The 25,242-nt window shown below is 34.1% G+C and overlaps 1 protein-coding gene across 1 annotated transcript; it reads left to right on the forward strand.

The window, feature by feature from the left end:
• Positions 1 to 23,943: 23,943 nt before the first annotated feature.
• LOC143598506 (receptor-like protein kinase THESEUS 1) lies at positions 23,944 to 24,729 on the forward strand. The gene has a single exon (XM_077076735.1). The coding sequence runs from the start codon at positions 23,944 to 23,946 to the stop codon at positions 24,727 to 24,729; it is 786 nt and encodes a 261-aa protein (XP_076932850.1).
• Positions 24,730 to 25,242: the final 513 nt, after the last annotated feature.

Consider the following 25,242-nt stretch of genomic DNA (forward strand, 5'->3'; position numbering starts at 1 on the left):
CTTCTTCGTGAATAAGGTCTCCAGCGTATCCCACGCTTTCTTTGGGTATTCAAGATCTTGAATGTGGTCAAGAACATCATCATCGACTGTATTGATGATAAACGTCGCTCGACCCGCTTTCACCTGCCACTTTCCGATAACACCATTTGTATCTTGTGCGGGTTGTCTCGTCTTGGTACCGTTGTTACCTGCCAAATATCTTGATCTTGAAGATACAATTTAATGCATGTCGATCATTGTTTGTTGTTTTGATTCAGTTTCTTGATTCCTCTTACAACTTGTAGTTCTGCCATCATGTTGGATTCACTGATTTGGGATCTTTCCTGTATAAGAATAAATATTAATATATATTTATTTATATGGTGATCGTTATCATTTATATTATAATAGATCAAAATAATTAATTATACCTTATACATTAGCTAGATAATTGTTGATGACTATATTACCTTTACTAGCTAATAAAGGGTTTCCCCTTGGGTGTATATATAAAGAGAATAAAATAACTTCATAACCTAATCTCACACACATACAATTTTGTGTGCATCCTATCTCCTAAACCGGGTTCCTCTCAAGAACCCTAACACCATCTTTAATGATACATCCTAAAGGGGAACTCGATTAAGATGAAAACCATGTCGTCTACATACTTCATAGATGTGGTTACTACTCTCCCTGCTATAACAAGTACACATATAATTATAGGTTTATCATATTATTCATGTTTTTCATACATTATCTCATGAGGAATTGATTAACATCTTAATATCGATTGGATACTTCAATATCTAGAAAAAATCAATCAAATTCTTTTTATTCCCTTGAACGGCGCGGACAAATAGCTCACAAAAGGAAATATATATATTTCTTAATGGTGAGGTCAGTTAACCACAAACAAATCACAACTTAATTTACAATTCCAAGGTGGTGGAGCAGTAGTTTTCACGCACAAAAGGAAATAATTACCTTTCTTTACTTATGCTTTAATCAAATAACATAAAAAAACAAACAAACAAACAGACTGACTTTTCTTTGCTTCTGGATACGTACTACATACGACCCTCAATCAATATTCAAGTAGCCTCTGGTTTTCTCCATGTGGCAATCTTAAACCTTTTCTTGATTGTGATCAGTTTCTTGGCCTCTTATGCGTTTGATTGGAACTACCACTGCAATCAAGACTTGCCGCCGATGGGAAAGATGAGCTTGGATCGTTAGGCTTTGATACCACTTGTTAAATCTTAGAAAAGGGAATCAAGAACACTAGAAACGATATTGCATAAAATGTTTAGGCGACTCTTTTATATTAATAATAAACAAGAACATAATACATGAAACAAATAAGACTATGCCTTATTTAGTCTACACGAAAATTAGAAAACAAGACATACTCAACTTAGGAAACCTACAACTTTGGCACCGAGTTATTCAACTTGGTCCATGAACTTTTAATTTCCACCAAACCGTTCTTAAGATCTCCCGTACCACCCTTATGTTTTTCTTATTAATAATTTGGATCATTCAAGTTGATATTGCACCAAGTTTTACAGAACCGTTTATTGATTTGGATGTTCCATATATCTAAATTGGAAACGTCTGTTTATAAGCTGGTTAACCAAATCACATTTCACTCAGATCATCTTGTTCAATTAGGTTGTGAAACAGATTATTGAATCTCTTGTTTTAACGTGCAAATATCGGAAGGGAACTTTTTGTTGTCTATTACTTGATATACACAAACACCAAAATAGGCTTGGTGTTAAGACTTCAAAGAACAGGACGAACCCGGTTATTATTTTGTAAGTAAAAAATCAAACAATTGGTTCAGGTACAGGGCACTGGATCACAATTCAGAATCCTTGTTGGGTCATTGTTGGGTTAATCTTGATCATCTTACTGATCATTGATTCTGTCTTTGAAATTGAAGTGCAAAAATAACGATTAAAGGATTATGTTGTTTCCGTCACTAGAATCTAATATAATAATGTAGGAGGAAGCAATATTAATAAAACAGTTAAAGATATTCTCTTTATACATTTGAGGAATCGTAGTACATATATATACCGTATACAAATTTAAACGAGAATAATATGAAATATAACATATACAGTAGAAACTCAATAAATTAATACTCGATTATTTAATAAACTCTCTAAGATAATATTTTTTGCCGGTCCCGACTCGAGGATAGGGTGCTAAATTAATAATTCGCTAAAATTATAAGATAATACATTTTTGATAATTTCTTTAGACCCCATATAAAATATAAATTAATAATTCATTATATATTTCATATTACATGAATGATTTATGAAGGTTTCTTGGATTATCCTTGTTGTGCTTGCATAATGCTCTTCGAATCTCATTTGTCATTGTTGTTTTTTTCACACCTTTAAGATGGGAAGCCATGTTGTGTGTATGATTTGTTTGTGTTAACCTATTTTGATATTGCATTTATATAGAAATTATTTGTAATGTCCATAAAGTGATACATTGAACACAAAAAACATAATAAGGTGGGAGATTGAAGGTTTTTTTCAAATTGGGTCGTTCATTTGATATACATGCATTGTATACAATAATGAAGTGGAAGCTTGAAAGATATTTGTAAACTAAGTATTCTACTATAAATTAATAAAATATTAATTAATATATAAATTAATAATTATTAATTTATAAATTAATAATTATTAATTTATCGATTAATTAATAACTCTTTTAATTAATTTTTAAACTAAGTATTCCCAAGTGTATTATTTTATAAAGTTTATACTGTATACATATCTTGATTCATATCAAGGACCTTAACTTGCGCTTCAATAACTAATTCTTGTGACGAGTTGAAACCGGCCCGGAGTTGTAACATCCTACTTCCGGTTATTATAATAAAAATAAATTTCGTTATTTCATAGTGGGTCGTTATCAGTTTAGATAAATAGAATACGAGTTGGGCCAGTGCTGGGTAAATGCATATGGGTTATGGACTTGGGTTAGGAAAGAAAGAAAGAAAGACCAAGGGCTTTAGCCCATGATCCATAAATATATAAACCCTTAATATCCATTTAATCCTCACTCACACATATTCCATACACCACCCAAAACACACACTTAAGATTTCTCTCTAGTTCTTCCTTATCTCTAGCCGAAATCAAGAAGAAAACCGAGCACCGACCCGAGGTAACGATAGTTTAATATTGTATGAGCTTAACCCGTTAGATAAAGTTGCGAAACGATGAGCCGAAACCGTTAAACCGTTTATATCACGAGATCCGGGTGGAATCGGGTATAAACCGAACCTATGATGAGCTTAGGGATCACCCTAGCTCAGATCCGGATCGAACGGGCAAAAAAAGGTGAAAAACAAGTTAAAAATCGTTTTTCCGGTGAGTTCGCGTTTTTCCGGCGGCTTTCTGGCAATGACGGCGCCGGAAAGGAGGCGCCGGAAAAGTAATACGAGGTTAAGGGTATGTCAGGGAATGTTCTGACATTCTCTGACCTAACCCTAGTTCGCTAACGGGAATTTAGCGAATTAAGGGTGATTCGTTAAGTAGATTCGCTAGGAAAGATAACGAACTAGCCTTAGTTCGTGTCCTGATTCGTTAAGGAAAAGATAACGAATTAACCCCCCCCCCCATTTCGTTATAGCCATTCGTTAAAGGAGATAACGAATTAGAAGGTCCAATTCGTTACTTGAACTGATTCGCTATGCGGACTGGTTCGTACAAGGACGGATTCGTCAGAGGTCCAGTTCGTTAGAGGGTTCAGTTAGTTACAAATGACCAGTTCGCTAAGGTAAGTCAATTCGTTAAAGACTGAATAGCGAACTAGAAAGTTTAATAAAATGACAGAACAGTCCCTGAACTTAGAAAAAGAATGAATTAATTACAATTCATCCAGCTCGACCCCAGCCAGGGGCTCTGCCCCTTGGACCCTGCTAGGGGCTGCCGCCCCTAGACCCCACTGCCAGGTGCGCTGCCCCCGGACCCCCGTTCGTTGTGGGTTATATAAAGATAGAAATACAACATGAGTAGTAGTAGTTAATTGATACATGTAAATATTATACAGTTAGCCGTGCACAGCTCAAGAAGGGAATAACGATTAACGGAGAGCGTAACAGGATTCAGGTTAGTTTCTAGCCCCATTTATGTGTTATGTTTTCGGGGCTGTGTGCATACTCAATATGTTTGTTAATACGCTTATCCTAAGAGATAAGTGTATGCCTTATGTGAATAATGTGAAATGTATGAATGATTGCTTAATGGTACGTGAACGATCTTCGGATATTGCACGTACTGTCAGGTTGTAATGCTATGTATAAGGTAAGTATGATATGTATGCTTATGTGTATGAACGTGATAAGGTTAATAAAAGAAGGAAAGGATGGTTGTATGGTTGTATGGTTACGAAAAAGGTACTGAGCCCTAATAATACTCGAGGTATGATGTATGGTTGTATGGTAACGAAGAGGGAATCGAACCCTACTAATATTCGAGAACTAGGGAACCGAACCCTACTAATATTCGAGGAAAGAGGGTACCGAGCCCTAATAATACTCGAGGAAGGAGGGTACCGAGCCCTAATAATACTCGAGGAAGGAGGGTACCGAGCCCTAATAATACTCGAGGAATGTAGGGTGTAATGCTCTTTATAACGTAAGATATGAAAGCAAGTTAGTACAAAGGAAAGTATGAAAGTATGATTGAAAGGATATAAGTTTATGTGTATTGTATAATGTATGATTAACTAGAACTCACTCAGCGTAGTTGACTTTTAGTATGCACGCAAGTGAGTAGGATGAGGCAGCTCGCTTGAGGAGACACGTGGCACTGAATAAGAGGCTGGCATCGGAAGACTCAAGACGTTTAAGTTTAATGTTTTGTTTATTTTGAAAGACAAGATGTTGTTTTAAGACAAGATGTGTTTTGCTATGAAATGTTTTACGAAAGCTTTTATATTCCGCGAATGTTTTAATTAACTCTGATATTTAGAACTGCGTTTATGAGTAAATCCAACACGAAAGTAGGACTACCGGTAATGGGGCCTTACAGGAGTCGAGTTGATCATCGTGTTAAAACTGCGTCGGAACCATGTTCACATCGATGTTGACCGGGACCCGAGCATCACCTTCTAGTTATGTCTTCTTACAGGGTCCTTCACTCGGTGGACCTGTCTTAATCGCCCGAAGCCATCAACACCCTCCTATATTATTTATTGTCCCAAATTTCCAACAAATAATACAGACTTGTCTATAAATTAAAGTGTAAACTGTAAATTTCATCCATGTGGCTTGACTAGTTTTTTCACTTGTATTCATAATCTTTTTCTCTTATAGCCATCTTATGGTTTTTAAAACTTGTCATTTCAATCAAACTTACTAACAACGTTAGTTGATATTTGCTAAGTTAATGCGAAACGACCAAAATACCCACACTAACAAATAAAAAAAACACATTATATATTTTTTTTCTCCATCTTATCTAAACCCCTAAAGACATTAAAAGTGCTAATAATAATTCAAAATTCAACATGTATTTTAATTATAGTTAGTCAAAGATATTATTCGTTGTATTTACGAAATGAGTAAAGTACTCCATGTTACATGACTGTAAAATTGTACTTAAGGATGTTTCTATTGTAATGCAATATTCAAGGGAAAATTAAAATTATCACATGGAATCACCAAGAAACTTAGGATCTGAACCAAATCCCTCCACCACAAAGTTGTTTTTTATCCTAACCCATTCTCAGCGTGTCTTCACCAATGGCAGCCACCTCTTCTGACCTAACCAACATCACCTCACACTCTCTTTGTCATCTCAATATCTCTTCCAGCGACGGACCTAAGATTTTTTGCTGATGGGGTCCCAATTTTTTCGGCTTACAAAATTTTCGGGCCGGTCGTTATTCGGGTCGGGTCGAGGCGATGAACATAATAAAACACGTAAATATGGTGTCATCGGAAACGAGTAAGTAGAGAGAATCTTAATTAGCCTTTTAACTCATTTTTATTCATACCCGAAAAACATAAAAGAAAGCTATATATATGATCTTACATACATGACCAAAATATGAAAAAATAACTTTAACACAAATAAATGATTAACTATAATATACATAACACAAGATAAATTAATTATAAAAGAATAGCCATTATATATGTTGCAGGGTGATAATGACTATATGGGAGAAACTAAAGAAAAACACAAATATCCTAACTAAATAACTAATATTAACTAGGATATAAAAAATACAAAAAAAACATAGTATGGTGAGGTTTGAACCTACTATCTTTCAAAGAAAAAGCAAGGGACTTTCCACTAGACCAGTTCAGTTTTAATAGTATGGGTTCAAAGTATTAATTTTTATGGGGTCCTTACAAAATTTAACATATCGCCTCTAAGTAATTTTAAAAAAACATTGGTGTCCCAGGACCCCAATCGGGGTCTATGTGGGTCCTCCCCTGATTTCATCAATATCAAACTCACATCCACAAACTATCTCACTTGGAAAAATCAAGTACACCGTCTTCTTGCATACCTAAATCTTCTTCACCACATCAATACCACTGCAAATCCTCCGTGGTTGGTTTAGGGCAACTCATCAAACCGTGGTCGTTCAAACTTCCACAAGCGGACCATTCACTGCCAGCTTTGCAACAAAGAGGGACATGATGCCTCTCAATGTCCTAACTTGGCGGCCTATGCTCAACGGGTCACTCAGCTTGATGCACATATTGCACAAGCTTTTCAAATACAATGCAGTATTTTCTACTCCGGACTAGACAACTGACGCTAGAGCAACCACTCATATGCTCCGCTCTCCAGCCGGTTTAAATGACTTCCATGCAGATTCCGGTAATACTCATGTCACTTTTGGAAATGTTGGTCCTTACCTGTCACACCCTGCCATGAGGGGCCTAGTCGTTTTACAGACAAATTGGTACCAAGTGTAACCAACGGAATATTTTTGATAAAATTAAGTTACAACGTTTGAACTAAGTATTTGTGACAAGGTGTAACTACACAACTATCTCTTCTCTGACACTATTGCAATCCCGTAGTTAGTTCTACTAATCTTCTTGGCATTTAATCTTTATTGTTCATGTTCGACATACGCCTCTATCCTTAGGCATTCTCATTATGAAGCTATTCCAAATTGATATCCACATAGTACCTGAATACATGCTAAAAAAGCGTCAACTAAAAAGTTGGTGAGTTCGTGAGTTTAACTCACATACACATAAAAGATTTACTTCATAAAAGTGCGCAAGTTTTCGTGTGTGTAAGTATAAAGCATGGTGCACATCAATCAAGTCTACAATCAATCCTGCATTCGATCATAAGCCTCCCCTCGACTTACAACCGAACGGCACCCGTCCCCGATTATTACTCTGCCAAGCAATAATCCAAAAGTTAGGTCATATGCCACAACGGTCCGTAGACCTCAATGTGGTTTACCCGACGTAGGGTCACTGTGCGTGTGAGTCTCTTAAATAGTACTACCCATAAGAGCCATAGGACTCACTCACTGAGTTAGTGATTGTGTAATTTAAAGCGGGACAAAAACATGGCAGAAACAAGTCTTGATAAACATCACACCATAAGTAAAACCAACATGTATTCAGCCCACAAAGTTCAAGTAAAAATGGTAGCACGAAACTCACCTCAGTCCATATGTAATATGTGTAAATGAATGATAATTTATGAGCTTGCAACAATGCTGGATACCACCAAGTAAGCCTAGTGTGAGAAATTTAAGAACTCAGTATGGACCATACAATCAATTAAATGGGTACTGAATATGTGGCTGAGAATAAATCTGATTAATAAATGAGAGAGAATAAAGATTTTTGATGATTACACAAGTTTAAATGTTAGTTATACAAGTGTAATAAGTCGATTCAATGTGTAAAAAAATACTGTAATTTTTTTTACGTTACTTACACTTACATATTACATATTTGTAAAAAAATTCAATAAAAAATGTTACGTTGAGTTATTTCGAGTTCTTAAAACTCAAAATGATTCTCAAAAGAAATCAATCAATCATATATATATATATATATATATAACATTAAGTAATTTAACAACAATATAATATTTGTTATTGGCCGTGTCGTTCGATTGGTCTCTTCTGGTATGTTTAAATGTTACGACTTACAGTCGGTCATTCAATTGTTAAGTTGGCTTTTCCCATGTGTATTTATAATAGGTAAATGCTTCATTGAGCTAGTATCACTTCTAATAACTTTCTCTAGTATTAGTATTATTCAACTCTATTTGTTGGCCGACCTACTAGGTTTCAAACTATCACACCCCAACCTAAGGCGGAAATGTCGGTGTGCAAACTGATTGTTTACAGCTCACAAGGTACTATCATACAATTTTAAGGTGACAATTTTTAATTAATTATTTTTAATAAACAATTTACAAACAAGTACATCAACTGATAGAATATTACAAGACAACTCTAAACCATCTTGTATCAATTTTAACCTCACTAAGTGTTCTTCACCTTGATAGACACTCCAAACTACAAATGAGTACAAAATAGAAAAGGTTTGTCAACACAGAGTTGAGTGAGAAAACCCACAGTTTTGACACTAACAATAATATATATAAGAAAACCGCAAAACTGTTATTCGTAAGTGTAAACAATCAAACCATATCATGTAAATATTGCAAACATCTAATGATGTGTGGGCTAAACCATTTTCATGCGAATCCGGCGTTGGTTACCATGATAGAATAATTTAGTTGTCGGTGAAACCATTGTCATGCGATCGGACGACGACCACTACGACATGATGTGATTATATTGATGGACCTATCTGAATGCGATAAATAAATAAATAAACATGTTAACAAATAGAAATAATCGTTCAATTGATAAATAACACAAATATTAACAATTTGCATTTGAGAATACAATATGGTATGTAAATCAATGATAGTCGGTACACATAAGTCCCCAAAACAATTGAAAACAAGTAAAATAGAGGAGTGATTATTCACCTGATTAGATGAGCAAAAGTTAAAGTGATGATGTGAGAAAGTGAACTGTTAAACCCTTCGGGATTCACCGCCAATGATTCCTAGTTAATAATGATAATGTAAGTTAATTGTAAATGACATAACACGTATAATGAATTCTGGATCTCGATGTGAATTGAATTACGTTTGTGATTAGAATGTTATGGATCGAACAATTTATTTCTACGATTATTATTATTGCAAAAATCAATATTACTGTTCATCATATAATTAAAAGTATAATTACTTTTATTATTTATAAAATCGCCTTTTATACTAAATACAATAAATATATAATCAATTTCATAAATTATTAGTTTAAATAAATAAATAAAGATGAGTTGAAATATAATATAATAATAAATGTTTATATAGTTAATTATAATATGAAATAATAGGATAAATATTTACACAGATAATTAAACATGTAATATATATATATATATATATATATATATATTAAATAGTTATAATACAAACGCTTAAACAAATAATTATCATAAATTATATGTTTTGAAATCTTTAACGAAAATAAAATGGTAAAAATATAGTCAATACGCTTAACATGTTTATTATATTTTTGTTTAAAAATAATACATATACATATACATATACATATACATATATACATATATATATAATATATATATACACAGAGCAATGTTAAAATAAGAAGTAAAACTATCCTAAGAAGTGTAAGAAGTGGTTTTTACCCTTAAAAAATAAAACACACTGAACAAAAAACACACCGAACTAACAAAATAAAACACACCGAACAAAAAACACACTAACAATATCCACCATCAGATGATCAGATCCAACGCCCGATATTACTTCTCACACTTCTTACAAATAACTCACTTCTTATTCTAACCTCGCCCTATATACACATATATAAATATAAGAAGTTTGTAGAAGCGTTCAACGAAAAGAATCACCAATAATGGTGTCGGGTTTTAATAAAATAATGTTTATTAAATATTTAATATTAGTTATAATGATTTATAATTCATTTAAACAATTAAAACAAATAAAAAAGTAAAGCTAACAAAACTGGGCTGGGGAGGTTCGAACCGGCGCCCCAGCTGGCTCCATGTCAGTTGGTTAGGATACGAAAACTAAAATTTAAATATGAAAACTAAAAAAAAAAATCCCAAATTGACTTATGAACCCTAGAATTACAATTGGCCAAATCTTTCAACGTTTAGCCATAACATCTTAGGGTTATTTTTACTGGGATAACGACGAATCTAGATCATACTATAAATACCTTAATTGGTGATGAATTGATGGTGCACGATGAACAAAAGGACCCGCGACCAACAGAGGAATCAAATACAGGTCTCTTCCGCAAGTGTGAAGCAATTGATTTAGTTTAAGCTCGCCAGGTTAAAGAGGAGGTGCAGACGAGTTTAATTAAGTTATTATCAACTCTAGATGGTATAATTCTAAGTTAAGAATGACGGTGACTATACTGATTAACGAGATCGTTTCTTCATCATATACTTTAATTAAAAAGTTGGTGTGGATCGTTAAGGCAATGTGACCGATTTTCCATGCTCAGCTCCAACAATAATATGAAGATTAAGGTGCAAGAAATCCAACAATAATATGAAGATTAAGGTGCAAGAAATCAAACGTGTATGGTTAGGAAGATGGATATGGGTTGGATGGGTCTGGATATGGGTTTGGGTTATATTATAATATAGTTTTAGGCATATTTGCAAAGAGGTCCCTGAAGTTCATGGTTGGATACAAAAATTATTAATTAGAACTTAAGGTTAGGGTGAAAAATGTACAAAACTCAAAGTTAAAAGAATATTAATAAAATATATATTTAAATAATATAATATTTTATTGATTAACTTACCAAAAACAAAACGGGTCGGGTATTAGACATTAATAAATTAAACGAAAAACCCGAGTTGTTACACAAACAAATATAGTTTCTTTTTAAGAAAGTTCACACACACACACATATATATATATATATATTAATTCAACAACATGTTTCTTAATAAATTCATTATTATAAATTGTAAATTGTAAATAGTTACATTTTAAACCTTGAAACTTTAATTCATTATATTATAAATATTTTTATTAAAAGACTTTCAAGACAACCTTTCTAAATTCAAGACTTCTTTCCTTTTAGGCATTGTTCGTTAAACATGTCGTTCCGGCAAATCTTCAATTTAACATCTTTCAAGTTTATTACTTGAACTTGAGTATTTTCATACCCCGTTTCCTACTTTTCGTTTTGGGGGTGACATTTCATACTTGTTCAAATTAAATGTTTTATACTTGGTTCTTAAACCACAACCGTTATTGTATACTTTACTTAAATAAATGCTCGATTTGGTGTTCAATGCTTATATGTCTATATGCTTATGTGTTTTATCGCTTTTGGAAGGTTGATTCATAAATCCGTGAACTATTTGGTATTCTCTTATAGCACGGTGTCGTTAATGTATTCTTATTAACGACCTCATGAAATTCGAATCTATTTGGTATTCTCTTATGGACGGTGCCGCTAATGTATTCTTATTAGCGACCTCATATTATCCAAATTATTGCTATTTATTTGTTGTTTTGTATACAAGATTGTGGCTTTTCTTATTATATACATATTGTTTAAAACTTATGAATTTCTCACCAACCTTTGTGTTGATAAACTTTATTTTATGAAATGTTACAGGTTTACATCTTGGTTGATTAAGGAGCTTGTGGAGAAAACGTCACAATTACCTTTAGGATATTATCAAAATGAACAATATATTATTTGCTATGTTTTATAGTATTTGTCTTATGAATATTCGTTATGTGACATTTTCGATGTTGTGAAATGAAATGAGTTTATTAAATATTGTTGCTTTAAATAGTGTCATGTGCTTATGGGCAATCGTTACACCTCGGCATGTTCCGTCGCCTTTGGTCGGGGTGTGACATATCTTCACCCCCCTTCCAAACCACTACCTAGGTATCCGAAATAGAACCCATGGCTGCCTGCGAGAAACGTTAAGTGGAAAGGAAGGCGGCTATGGTTCAGATGAAGACGATGCTGGTGGTGGTCGATTACAATCCGGTTGGCCTGAGAATCATGAGATAAAACAATCTTTCATACCCAAGTACAACAAAATCAGCACACTATACAAAATAGAAGAGCTTGAAACCACTTGTAAAGAAAAATACAAGTAGCAAACCGTACAAACCTTTTTAATAATCTATATATATATATAAATAAATAGGGATTAGCAACATATTTTAGTTTGAACCCTTTTCTTTTAACAAATATATTAACCTTTTGATTATGCATATTATCTTCAACTTTCATGTAAATAAATACATACATACTGTGACACCCCACATTTTCACGCTAACTCATTTAACACATACTCCGCTATCTTACACACTCACGTATAACATTTACACGAGTCCGTCTATACATGTTGGTGATTAATGTCGAATTGGAAATGTTAATTAGTTTAGATATAATTGTTATGTGTTATGTGATTATATGTATTACATGCCTTGTTACATGCCTAGACTGCTATTCGAGAGAAATTCTTGATGAATATTCTGTAATATCCCATCAGACCTAAGAAACTTCTAACTATGATTGGCGATATAGGATATTACCATTTAGAAATAGCTTCAGTCTTAACGGGATCTTGTATTTGGAGAACTTAGCATACAATTTCTCATATCAATAAGGCCCCGGTCTCGGTGCCCTACTTGGACGTTGGATTTACTCATAAACACAGTTCTAAATATCATAGTAAATTAAAACTTTCACAGAATACTTAAAACATCAGACATTCATACATAAAAACTTAAACATGTCTTTAAAGTTCAAGCATCATAAAACATATAACTTCAAATCTTCAAATGCCAGCTTCTTATTCTTCAACCATGTGTGCTCTTTAAGCCAGCTGTCTCATCCTATTAGCCTGCGTGCATACTAATAGTCAGCTACGCTTAGTGAGTACTAGTTAATAAAGCGACATCCACTTCATTCACATACTTACATATAAATACGTATCCGAATACACATATTACATACTTAACCTGTTTACCTTTCTTTCATACATTCATTCTTTCTTTCATACATTCATTCATACATAATCATCTATAAGTTTTAAGAGCATTTCGCTCTACAACTGATATGGGCTAAATTATGTATAAATCTTATAACTATTCACTACACTTACGAGTAATTTTTGGTTGGTTTTTATTGAGTATTAATCCTAGTTAACTCATATTTGGATTGTAAAGGCTTCAAGAAACAACGAGCTAATTGGGAGTATTATAGAAACTCTCTGATCAAAAGAAAAATAATTGAATATATTTATAAGTATAATTCATATCATCATATAATCTAAATCTAAAAATGTCTCAAATTATAATTTATGAATATAAATAACAAAAAGTTGTTTGGTTTTCTCGTAAAGTAGCATTATTGAAGAAAATTGATTTGTTAGATATTATAATGTAGATCACAAAAGACCACAAGAATGAAGGAAAAAATAAAATCAATGAGTGCTTTTGGGCTAGAAGTAAACGAGAAGAACTTTAAATATAATAATTAGACAAGGGCTGAATTAATTAGGGCCCACATGATGTCTAAAAGGACTCTGGCTGTGAATTCACAATAAAAGGGGAAATTAACCTACAACTAAAGGGTGTGGGGGGTCAGCAACAATAATTGAAAAGGGGTTTTACCCTATTGCCGTAAAGTTGCACAACAGGGATCCATTCGACCCAGACCACTTATGAAGATGTTTTGGAGCTGCTAGGGTATTTTTCAAGGTGTGGGAAGCACCTGGTACAAGAATTAATAAGGAACTCAAGTTAACTGAGTATCTTAAACAGTTAGTTCTTTCGGTTTTCTTTACTTTGTGTTTTGAGACATGTTGAACCTGTTTTGTTCCATGATATTGACTTGTTTTCTGTTCTTAATAATTATCTATTGCTAAGCTTGTGACTACTCGGGTTGTTGATGAATACTTGTTGATTGTTTGGTTATTATTCGGTTTTCGGTTTATTATGATGGTTGATGCTTTAGTAAAGATTTATTGACATTGAGTTTGATGCATGTGAGTATTTAGATCTGATTTGTACTTAAGTATTTGTTTCTTATGCGTCTTTGTGGATGTCTTTCATGTATGGGTGCATAATAGGTCACTTACTTGGTGTTTGGAGCTAATTTATGGTTTATGTTAACGTATTCCATAGAAACATTGTTTGAGAACTTAGAGGATTTATTTGTTCATCCTACTTTTGAGACCGAGAGGTAATAGGTAGTTGGGATAGTCTTTGGTGTTAGGTTTTAGGTAAGAGGAGACCAGGCAGAGATTCCCTAAGTTGCCTAATATTCTTTGTTATCCCAAGTCAATTTCTATTGTTTCTAGATTACTCCTATATACTTTAGGGTGTATTGAGCAAGGTGAAACCGGGAGGAGATCCGAGCTTTAAGAGTACTTAACATCCCATAGGTTGGTGAGACCGGAAGGAGAACCGAACCAAGAACCATTGGTGTTTAAACGTGTCTTTAGAATTACCTACGTCGTGTTAGTTGAGACCTAGTGTTTTCCTAGTTGTTCGTATCTTTGGCAGTGGCTACCATCATAGTTCTCGTTACCGAGTGAGATCTGAGTGTTACAAGTTGGATTCTCAACCTGAGTAGTGCTTCCCTATCCTTGATATTTACCTTGTATTTTAATTGTCTATATGGTCGTTTAAATTTTAAGAATCATTTAGTATATAATTAATTACTTAAAAAACACAAAAATCAATTAAATCTATTTATTTAAGTTATTAGCCAAAGTCTAGTGTAGGTGTCGCTAGTGTCTCGTGGGTTCGACATCCGAATTTCATTAGGCTTTACTACAGTTGATAGGTACACTTGCATGTCTAGTGGTCTACCATTAGGAGAGTCTAGATTTATAAATATAAAACTAGAGTGTCTAAGTTAGGTTAGGTTTTTATAGACCGCGTTTTGCACATCAAGTTTTTGGCGCCGTTGCTGGGGTCACTTAGGCGATAGCGAAACTAGCTATGATTAAACTTAATTGATTAATTGGTCTTTTTGTATCTTTAGTTGTGGTGTGTCTTGTGAGTCCGTGTCTTAGAGTTAGTGCATCTAGTCGTGATTACGATAATTTAGTTTGTGTTTTTTTTATCGAGTCTAGTTAATATGTTTAATAGATCGAGTCAGTTTAGGAATATTTTATATAGAAGATGTTGGAAAGAGATGATGTTGCAAAGAGCCGAACAAGAGGAACGTGAAAGATTCCAAAATATTAAAGAATGGGAAGTCAGGCTTGATAAGTTGATCGATAGAGAAAGACTCCGTAAGATAGAGGAACTCGAAGCTAGGTTAGACGAGATAAGTGCTAGAATTCAAACTGAGAGTTTTTCTTACAAGGAGCAGGAAGTCGTCTATGAAACGGATGATGACTTGTGGAATAATGATGAGGGTGTGATAGAAGAGAAGGATTCGGAGCTACCTGATTACACGAATCCGAGTGAAGATGTCTTTGTGGAGCCACTTGACCGGATGGAAGATGACGAAGAGGAGGAGCATGTACCATCTTGGGAGGATGAGTTTGGTGATGAGTTGGTTGGTTTACCAGTTTTTGAAGAACAAGAAGAATTTGACCCTGTTGGCGATCTTATCTATTTAGAAAGACTAATCATGGGAAAGCCAACAATGGAGATCAAAACATCACCAGAAGAAGAAAAATAAAAGGAAGTGGCAATGGAGGAGGATCAGAATATGGTGTTAGTTGAGTCGTTACATCCTATGAAGGTTAGCATGTTTATGGAGGAACTAGATAGTGAACCACCACCTAAATCAACAAATCCACAGAAGAGGGTGAGAAAATCCTTGGATCAGCACGTTTTTGGATTAAAAATGGTACATTAAGAGTTATAGGACAAAACTGAAATGCAAGAATAACCATTTTCCTCATTATATGTCACGTATTAGGTTTGGCCCGGGTAAGTTTAAGTATTGGTGGTCCGACCTGTTTGAATGTTTTAAAATGCTTTTAGTTTCACTATGTGCTATTTGTTTAAATATGTTGGACAGGTGGAACTAAATGGGTTAGACCGGGGTTGGATAAAAGAAAAGTCTCCTAATTGAGATTTCAGAAGGGAGTCTGGCTAAAAGACTCTTCTGTAAACTTAGCGCTTCCCGGGAGGCAACCCGGTAGTATGTTTTTGTTTTATTTTTATTTTTGGGGTTTCTTGCTTTCTTGTGCTAGCTGTTTCTTGGTTTGCTTTCAGGTTGCTCTGGATGATGTTGGATGGTTGATGATACATGGTTTGATTCAAGTGTGGGGAGACTATTTGTTTATTGATTGGCGCTTTCGTTCGTAAGTGACAGCTTGTTAGAGAGCACTGGAGTATGAGGTTTTCGTTTGAATTGGAGGGCATAGGACACGACTCGCGAGGCAATATCGTCATATTATCAGGGGAGTCTGTTCCACTTTACTTATATTTAAATGCGCTTTAATTTTTTTCTTTTTCCTATCTCATTGAGGACAATGTGACATTTAAGTGTGGGGATAGGAAACTGACGTTTTTATATTAAAAAAAATCGAAAATTTAAAAAAAAAATAATTAAAAAAAGTTTAAATTTTTTTTTGAAAAAAATGGATTTTTTTGCAAATAATGGAAAATGATAGAAAAATTTGAGACTGGTTTTTAAAAAAACTATTATATATGGGATTAAATAAATGATAACGCACTAAGCTTGGGATGTGTCGGTAGGCCCAACTAGCTTTGATAGTCCTCCTTAGCAAATTTTATATATCTAATAATTTGAAAAACGGTGAAACTGAATGTCGATGCTTAGGGAGGATTACCATAATATAAAAACTTTGAGATGGTAAGACTTAGATGCACTCAAACCAGCACACCACCACATGTGCATCTTTTTACGAGCCTAGACATAGTTAAATACTTTAGGGTGATATAAAAAAAGGAAAAAAGAAAGAAAAATAAAGTATGTTATGAAAGTTATAAGTATTCCGAAAAGTTGGTCCGAAAAGCAAAAGAGAGAGAAAGTTATGTATTGTAAAATGCCAAAGAAGCATTCTCAAAAATAGAAAAAGAGGCCAAAGTTGCACATACTATACGGGGCTGAGAGTTTACGCGTTGCTAAGGGGATAGTGACTCTGAGGTTATCGCTATTGGGCTCAAGGTTCTTAGTCAATAAATATCAAACTAGGGATTTATAGGACAAATTCCAATAATATTTAGGAATAGCTCGTACAGCCTCCACATGACCATTCATCCATCAAATTTCACCAAGTGCATCTAATTAGTACCATCAACGAGTCCTTGACTTATGGTGATTTGTCAAACCAGTCTGCTTTGACTCTAGTTTTTCTAGCTCTCTTTGTGTGAGATGGGGTAGGTGTAGTCATGGTTTTTGAACTTAAAACGCTTAATGCAATTGGGGGCTTGATAGGCTGTTGGCTAGGTTTAAGTGGACAACAATATCGGCAATCGCAGTTTTTGCGTTTATCTGTGCCTAAAAGATAACCTATATGTTTTAAAGAATCAGTTTCGAATTCTGATTCCATTGCAAATAGCTTTTTCAGGGACGAAAAAATTTTAAGTGTGAGGATATTTGATATGGGTTAAATTATGTATAAATCTTATAACTATTCACTACACTTTCGAGTAATTTTTGGTTGTTTTTTATTGAGTATTAATCCTAGTTAGCTCATATTTAGATTGTAAAGGCTTCAAGAAATAACGAGCTAATTTGGAGTATTATAGAAACTCTCTGAAGCAAAATAATTGAATATATTTATAAGTATAATTCATATCATCATATAATCTAAATCTAAAAATGTCTCAAATTATAATTTATGAATATAAATAACAAAAAGTTGTTTGGTTTTCTCGGACGGTAGCATTATTGAAGAAAATTGATTTGTTAGCTATTATAATGAATATCACAAAAGACCACAAGAATGAAGGAAAAAATAAAATCAATGAGTGCTTTTGGGCTGGAAGTAAACGAGCAGAACTTTAAATATAATAATTAGACGAGGGCTGAATTAATTAGGGCCCACATGATGTCTAAAAGGACTCTGGCTGTGAATTCACAATAAAAGGGGAAATTAACCAACAACTAAGTGGGGGGGGGGGGTCGGAAACAATAATTGAAAAGGTGTTTTTACCCTATTGCCGTAAAGTTGCACAAGAGGGAGCCATTCGACCTAGACCACTTATGAAGATGTTTTAGAGCTGCTAGGGTATTTTTCGAGGTGTGGGAAGCACCTGGTACAAGCATTAATAAGGAACTCAAGTTAACTGAGTATCTTAAACAGTTAGTTCTTTCGGTTTTCTTTACTTTATGTTTTGAGACATGTTGAACCTGTTTTGTTCTATGATATTGACTTGTTTTATGTTCTTAATAATTATCTATTGCTAAGCTTGTGACTACTCGGGTTGTTGATGAATACTTGTTGATTGTTTGGTTATTATTCGGTTTTCGGTTTATAATGATGGTTGATGCTTTAGTAAAGATTTATTAACATTGAGTTTGATGCATGTGAATATTTAGATCTGATTTGTACTTAAGTATTTGTTTCTTATGCGTCTTTGTGGATGTCTTTCATGTATGGGTGCATAATAGGTTACTTACTTGGTGTTTGGAGCTAATTTATGGTTTATGTTAACGTATTCCATAGAAACGTTGTTTGAGAACTTAGAGGATTTATTTGTTCAGCCTACTTTTGAGACCGAGAGGTAATAGGTAGTTGGGATAGTCTTTGGTGTTAGGTTTTAGATAAGAGGAGACCAGGCAGAGATTCCCTTAAGTTGCCTAATATTCTTTGTTATCCCAAGTCAATTTCTATTGTTTCTAGATTACTCCTATATACTTTAGGGTGTATTGAGCAAGGTGAGACCGGGAGGAGATCCGAGCTTTTAGAGTACTTAACATCCCATAGGTTGGTGAGACCGGAAGGAGAACCGAACCTAGAACCATTGGTGTTTAAACGTGTCTTTAGGATTACCTACGTCGTGTTAGTTGAGACCGGGAGGAGATCTAGCATCACTTAGTGTTTTCCTAGTTGTTCGTATCTTTGGCAGTGGTTACCATCATAGTTGTCGTTACCGAGTGAGAGCTGAGTGTTACAAGTTGGATTCTCAACCTGAGTAGTGCTTCCTTATCCTTGATATTTAGCTAGTATTTTAGTTTTCTGTCTGGTCGTTTAAATTTTAAGAATCATTTATTATATAATTAATTACTTAGAAAACACAAAAATCAATTAAATCTATTTAGTTAAGTTATTAGCCAAAGTCTAGTGTAGGTGTCGCTAGTGTTTCGTGGGTTCGACATCCGGACTTAATTAGGCTTTACTACAGTTGATAGGTACACTTGCCTGTCTAGTGGTCTAGCATTAGGAGAGTCTAGATTTATAAATTTAAAACTAGAGTGTCTAAGTTAGGTTAGGTTTTTATAGACCGCGTTTTGCACATCAACAATCTTCGCAGATTATTTTTAGGGTCAGCTCCCTACATTCGCCGGTGTTATTATTGTATGTTCCCTACATTCGCCGGTATTATTATTGTATGTTCCCTACATTCGCAGATATTATTAGGGTATGTTCCCTTCATTCGCATATATTATTAAGGTATGTTTCCTTCTTACTCGTACAACCATACATTCATGAATTCATATAAATACATCCTTAGACCTGTCCTTTCACATACATATAACATTCATAAGTCATACACTTACCACTTAAGGTAAGTGTATTAACTATCACATATAGTAGGCACACAACCCCGAAAGCATAACAGAGAAAAGAGGCTAGAAACTCACCTGAGTCCTGTTTCTTTCTGAGTTTATGGTCACACCTCTTTTCAGCTGGGCAAGACTAACTGTGTAGTAATTAACAAGCATCACTCAACTATTCCTAATTATATCATATTTCTAGGTTAATGAAACCCCTAGCTAACGGGGAACGGGGGCAGCGCCCCTGGCAACGAGGTTCTATGGGCGGCAGGTTAAGCTTTACTAGTCTTGGAAAATCTTTATTTTCATTATTAAGTCTTTACTAAAAACCTCATCAGAAAATGGAAGTTCAAACCCCCGTATGTGTCCCAGCGTGTATGCACATATATGCCAGATACATATGCGCCCGTATAAGTCAACCTATATATCCACCGTCTATGTTTATGCATATATGTCGTATATGAAATTTACTTATCCGCCGTATATGTTTATACATATCCGTTGTATATGTGTTTGCATATCCGACGTATATGTATATACATATACGTTGTAAATGTATATACATATACGCTCCTCACTAATTCACTGGGTATATATCCGCCGATAGCTTATCTTTTACGCGTTTTTATGGTTTTTCAGCGATTCCGACACCGTCAACTGTTGTAACCACCATGGTTGGCCGGATTTTTTAAAACTCAGGTAGCTTCGGGGTGTCCAGATCCAAGATAAGGTGGCCCTTAAGCTCGTTTTTTATTGATTTAGCACCTGATAAAAGCTAGATTTAGATCCAAACGGCTCATTCGGCATCCCGGGGCTGTAGTGTCAGGTTCTAAAATGTTGGGTCAGATGAGATAAATGATTTCTTAACTTCAGTTTCTCTTGGATCGTTGATTAGAATGCTGTAGAGACTAGAGAGTGTTTGGCTTAAGTGTGTGTTTTTGATGGTGTAGGCTAAAGTGTAGAATGATGGAGATGGAAAGGATTTAGGGTTTAAGGGGTATTTATACTTCCTTAAGCCTATGGAACTTAAGTCCATCTTCATCTTAAGGCCATGATTAATTCCATCTATTTTAGTCTACAATCCTTTTATCATTATTATTATATTATTATTGTTTTTCTACTAACTTAATTAAATTAATTCTTCCAACGTACATAATATTTTAATATTATAGAAATTTTGGGATGTTACAATATCTGAGTTATTCAAGTAAAGTCCTAAGATAACCATATGATCTTCCTTTGATATAGAATAAATAATTATATCATCAATGAATACGATTACAAATTTATTTAGATAAGCTTTACAAATTCTGTAATGTCCATACCGAGTATAGAAGGAGGTTTTGGGAATGTCATCTTAACGAACACGCAATTGATGATAACCCGAATAGAGATCGATTTTGGAGAAACAAGTTGTGTATTGGAGTTGATCAAAGAGGTCGTCGAATCGAGGAAAAGTGCAACATTTTTTCATGGTGAGTTTATTAAACTCATGGTAGTCGATGCATATGCGAAACGAGCCATCGTTCTTTTTAACGAAAAGAACGGTTGGTCCCAAGGAGGAGCTCGGACGGATGAAGCCATTGTTAGGATCGTATATCTAATTATTTAAGCTACTTGAATACAAATCACAATCAATGAAACAGTAAACAACTGATCTAATCCTTTGAATGGATTAGTATCACTTTAATTGAAATCATATTTGAATTACAACTTCAATTAATCTATGAAATTAACAAGTTAATCAACATAATTCATTTGAGCCAAATAATAGGTTTCATATGGAAGAACAACTATGCATTAACTAAAATTGAATTGTAGTATGAATTTTATCTTATTATCTATTATAGGTGATAAACTCTTATAAAGCCAATTCCATTTCATCAAATCAGGATTTTGTAAAGTTGTTTATATTTTTATGTATATCAAATTTGTATGTACATGGAATATGTATACAATTGAACGGTATTACAATGAATTTAATATATATTATGGTGGATGAATAAATATAATTTTTATTATATTGTGGTTGTACATACTCCTTGTAAATAATAAGTCCGTTGTATTTAGTTCATTGATAACTAATGGTTCACGGCTCGTTGTAATAATTTTGAAATACTTAACAAAGATCGATTAATGGGCCATTGAAATAGATTTGAAGTACATAACAAAAATACCGTTTAGTGGCCCGTTGTAATAGGTTGTAAATACTTAATAAACACCGGTTTTCAGCCGTTGTATAAGGGTGTTAATACCGGTTGTAGCCACTTAAAACTGTTGAGCACCGGTTAGTTTCCCATTCTAAAATATTTTTGAACAACGTCAATGGTCTGTTTTATATAGTTAGTAAACAACGGTTTGTTGACATTGTAAATTACTGAGATTAACACTTGTTAGAGGATCGTTGTATATTTTCAGTAACACCGTTAACTACCGTTTAGATATTATACACAAGTTTTAAAAGCGTTTTAAATATCATATTTCATCTTTTGCAACGCAATATATATAACTGTTTCGAGACCGTTTCAAAAACCCTAAATAACCATTTTAAAATCGCACTTTTCTGTAGTAATATTTTAGCTTTTTATTTCACCATATTGAATTCTATTAATATTTTAACTAGTATTAGAATATTTATTGATCAAAATTTTATTTACAACGTTTCATAACGCATGATTGGTCAAATCTTTGATATAAACAATATCCAAATACCAAATCCGTCTTGTAGACTACCTTTTTGAAATAGAAAAAACTATTGGAAGATAAGAAACCAACTTGTTTTTCTTCTGTGAATAATTCTTTCTTGTGAATCAAATCTTTTCAAAACACGTACAATACTTTTATGCTTACGAGCTAAAACTCAAGTAAAACATAGTAACTAATTTAGCCCTTACATGTGGCTTATGTATAGTAGGTGCATGTTAGAACATGGTTTTTGTAAATGTCTATCTTTATGTTTTATGTGTAGTTGTTTTCCAATATATTTACGTTCGAAGTATGTCTAATAGTAAGATGGTTTGATTTTTGTATACTGTTTTTAACTTAAAAAAAAAAAAATTTGATTGTGAAACGAACTAAATCATGACTGACTGAATTCCCGTTACATCTCGTCGGCATCGGACGGGCTCTTTCACTATTATATTTTAATTGGGTTTTCAAATAGTAGTCCACCCAGCCCATTTTTAACGTGTTTTTTGTTTATAATTTTATTTAAGTTAATACGGTCAAAAGTCTTTAACTATCAAAGACCAATTGGTTTAGCGTAGACCATGACTTTCCTTATAGGCGTCTAGGCATTTTCTGTTAAAAAAAAAAAGAGACTACTTTTGATATCTTCTCATTAAACAAAGCGTCTCCGAATGGAACGAATGGTAGTGTTGGCAAGTTGCTGAGTATTTAATTTGTACTAATAGAGACATAATAACCATCCCCAATTTATATATTCAGAATATTATTATATGCAATAATAGAGGCTTGACTTTTAGTATCTTGTTCTAACTACATGCTCGAATGTACAACCCCATTTATGCATTTGAGGTAAATGTTGACTATGCTAATCAGTTGGTGCGTTTAATTATAATTCATTTTTAATTAATAAAAATGTAATTATTGAAGTGGTATGATAAATTCTAATCATATACTATAAAGTCATTGCTTTTCATTAACTTGTTACAATCACAAATTAACCTTGTGTATTCTTCATTCTTAACCATCTTTCATTCCACTGATGACACATAATTAATCTTGTGTGCTCTTGAGTTCATTCTTAACCCTCTTCAGATCAATATTCCTACTCATCTTTCAGTATTATAGTTATTACTTAATCCACAAATATGAAGACTAGTTATATGCAGGCTAATATTGATGCATTCTTGCAACAGTTTCAGCATCTAAATATCCAACTGGAAGAGATAACAGCAGCCACCAACAACTTCCATGATCAGAACTGCATTGGATGTGGTGGTTTTGGGAAAGTTTACAAAGGAAGAGTGACTCACTCTAAAGGCCGAAGTAGGGTTGCTATTAAGCGCCTGGATCGTAGGTATGGACAAGGAACACCTGAGTTCTTGAAAGAGATCACCATGCTTTCCCGTTACAGGCATGAAAATCTTATCTCTTCTAGGATTCTGTTACCAAGGGGATGAGATGATACTGGTGTACGAGCATGCATCTCATGGAAGCCTTGACCGCCAATTAAATTCATGTGATCTCACATGGCCACAGCGTCTGAAGATATGCATTGATGCAGCGAAGGGACTTAGCTACCTTCATGATCCAAAGGACACACACCAGAGACTTATTCATTGCGATATGAAAAGCACCAACATCCTACTCGATGACCATTGGAATGCTAAAGTCTCTGACTTTGGGTTATCAATAATGGGTCCTGCTAATGAGAAGTACTCGGTTATTATAACCTTTGCAGCAGGTACCCTTGGGTACTGTGATCCACAGTACGCGATGACGCACACCCTAACAAAAGAGTCGGGCGTTTACTCTTTTGGCGTGGTACTTTTCGAAGTTTTATTTGGGACGTTATGCTGTACATATCGCGTTAATGGTGATCTTGAGAAAAATTTAGTGCCCACATGGATTAGAAGCTATGAAGAGAAGAAGTTAACTGATATTATCTTTAAAAGCCCGACCATTGAACCATTGGAACAGAGTGCTTTAGAAATATTTTCAGACATTGCGTATCGATGTTTGGAAGAATCTCGGGAAGATCGGCCAGAGCTGGCAGAGGTTGTGGCAGAACTTGAAAGTGCACTCGAAAGTCAAGAGTTCCACGAAAGTCAAAAGTTACAAGAAAATCAAGAGTTTAAACGTGAATGGAACAAACAACGTTCTTACTATGAAAAGATATCTAAGACTGCAGAACCTCCTCTTAAGTACAGATCAAAGGGGTCCTCCTTAATGGCGGCAAAACGGTAAATAGCTGCTATGTTTATATTATTACTTATAATTATACCACATGCCGTCGTCAATTATTGTCACAAGTAACACTTACATACACCTGAGTTCTTGAACCAATGTATGTTAGATGAAAGCATTGTGTTTAGTAATTTGATCAACCGGTTTAGATTGAAAAGATGTTATAATTTGAAGACACACGAACTAACTTGAATTTGTTTATGGGATGTACAGTGGTTTTCATTAAATAAAAAGGGAGAACATTATGAGATGATATCTTTTGCAGAATGTTTGGGTTCAAAATTCCCTCATACATCTAAATACAATTCAAGGTGACTATTCTTGTTTCTAGGTTTTAAGAATAGTTGATTAATATAATTGCATAAAGCAGTGTATCATTTTTTGCTACGTACTATTCACACAGATTTCCTAAAGGCACCCGCTCTTCATATCCGGGTAGCAGTGCTAAAGCACATGTAAAAACTCAATTCTTGTCACCAGGAATCACATACACAGTGAGCCTTGTGTTTAAAT

The sequence above is a fragment of the Bidens hawaiensis genome, unplaced genomic scaffold (assembly GCF_021521415.1).
Source record: "Bidens hawaiensis isolate Kalapana, Puna unplaced genomic scaffold, B.hawaiensis_p1.1 tig00000237_1, whole genome shotgun sequence".
NCBI classification, from domain to species: domain Eukaryota; kingdom Viridiplantae; phylum Streptophyta; class Magnoliopsida; order Asterales; family Asteraceae; genus Bidens; species Bidens hawaiensis.

Excerpts from the sequence above, each read along its gene's own strand:
- LOC143598506 (XM_077076735.1), top strand. The coding sequence starts at position 23,944 with ATGATACTGGTGTACGAGCATGCATCTCATGGAAGCCTTGACCGCCAA.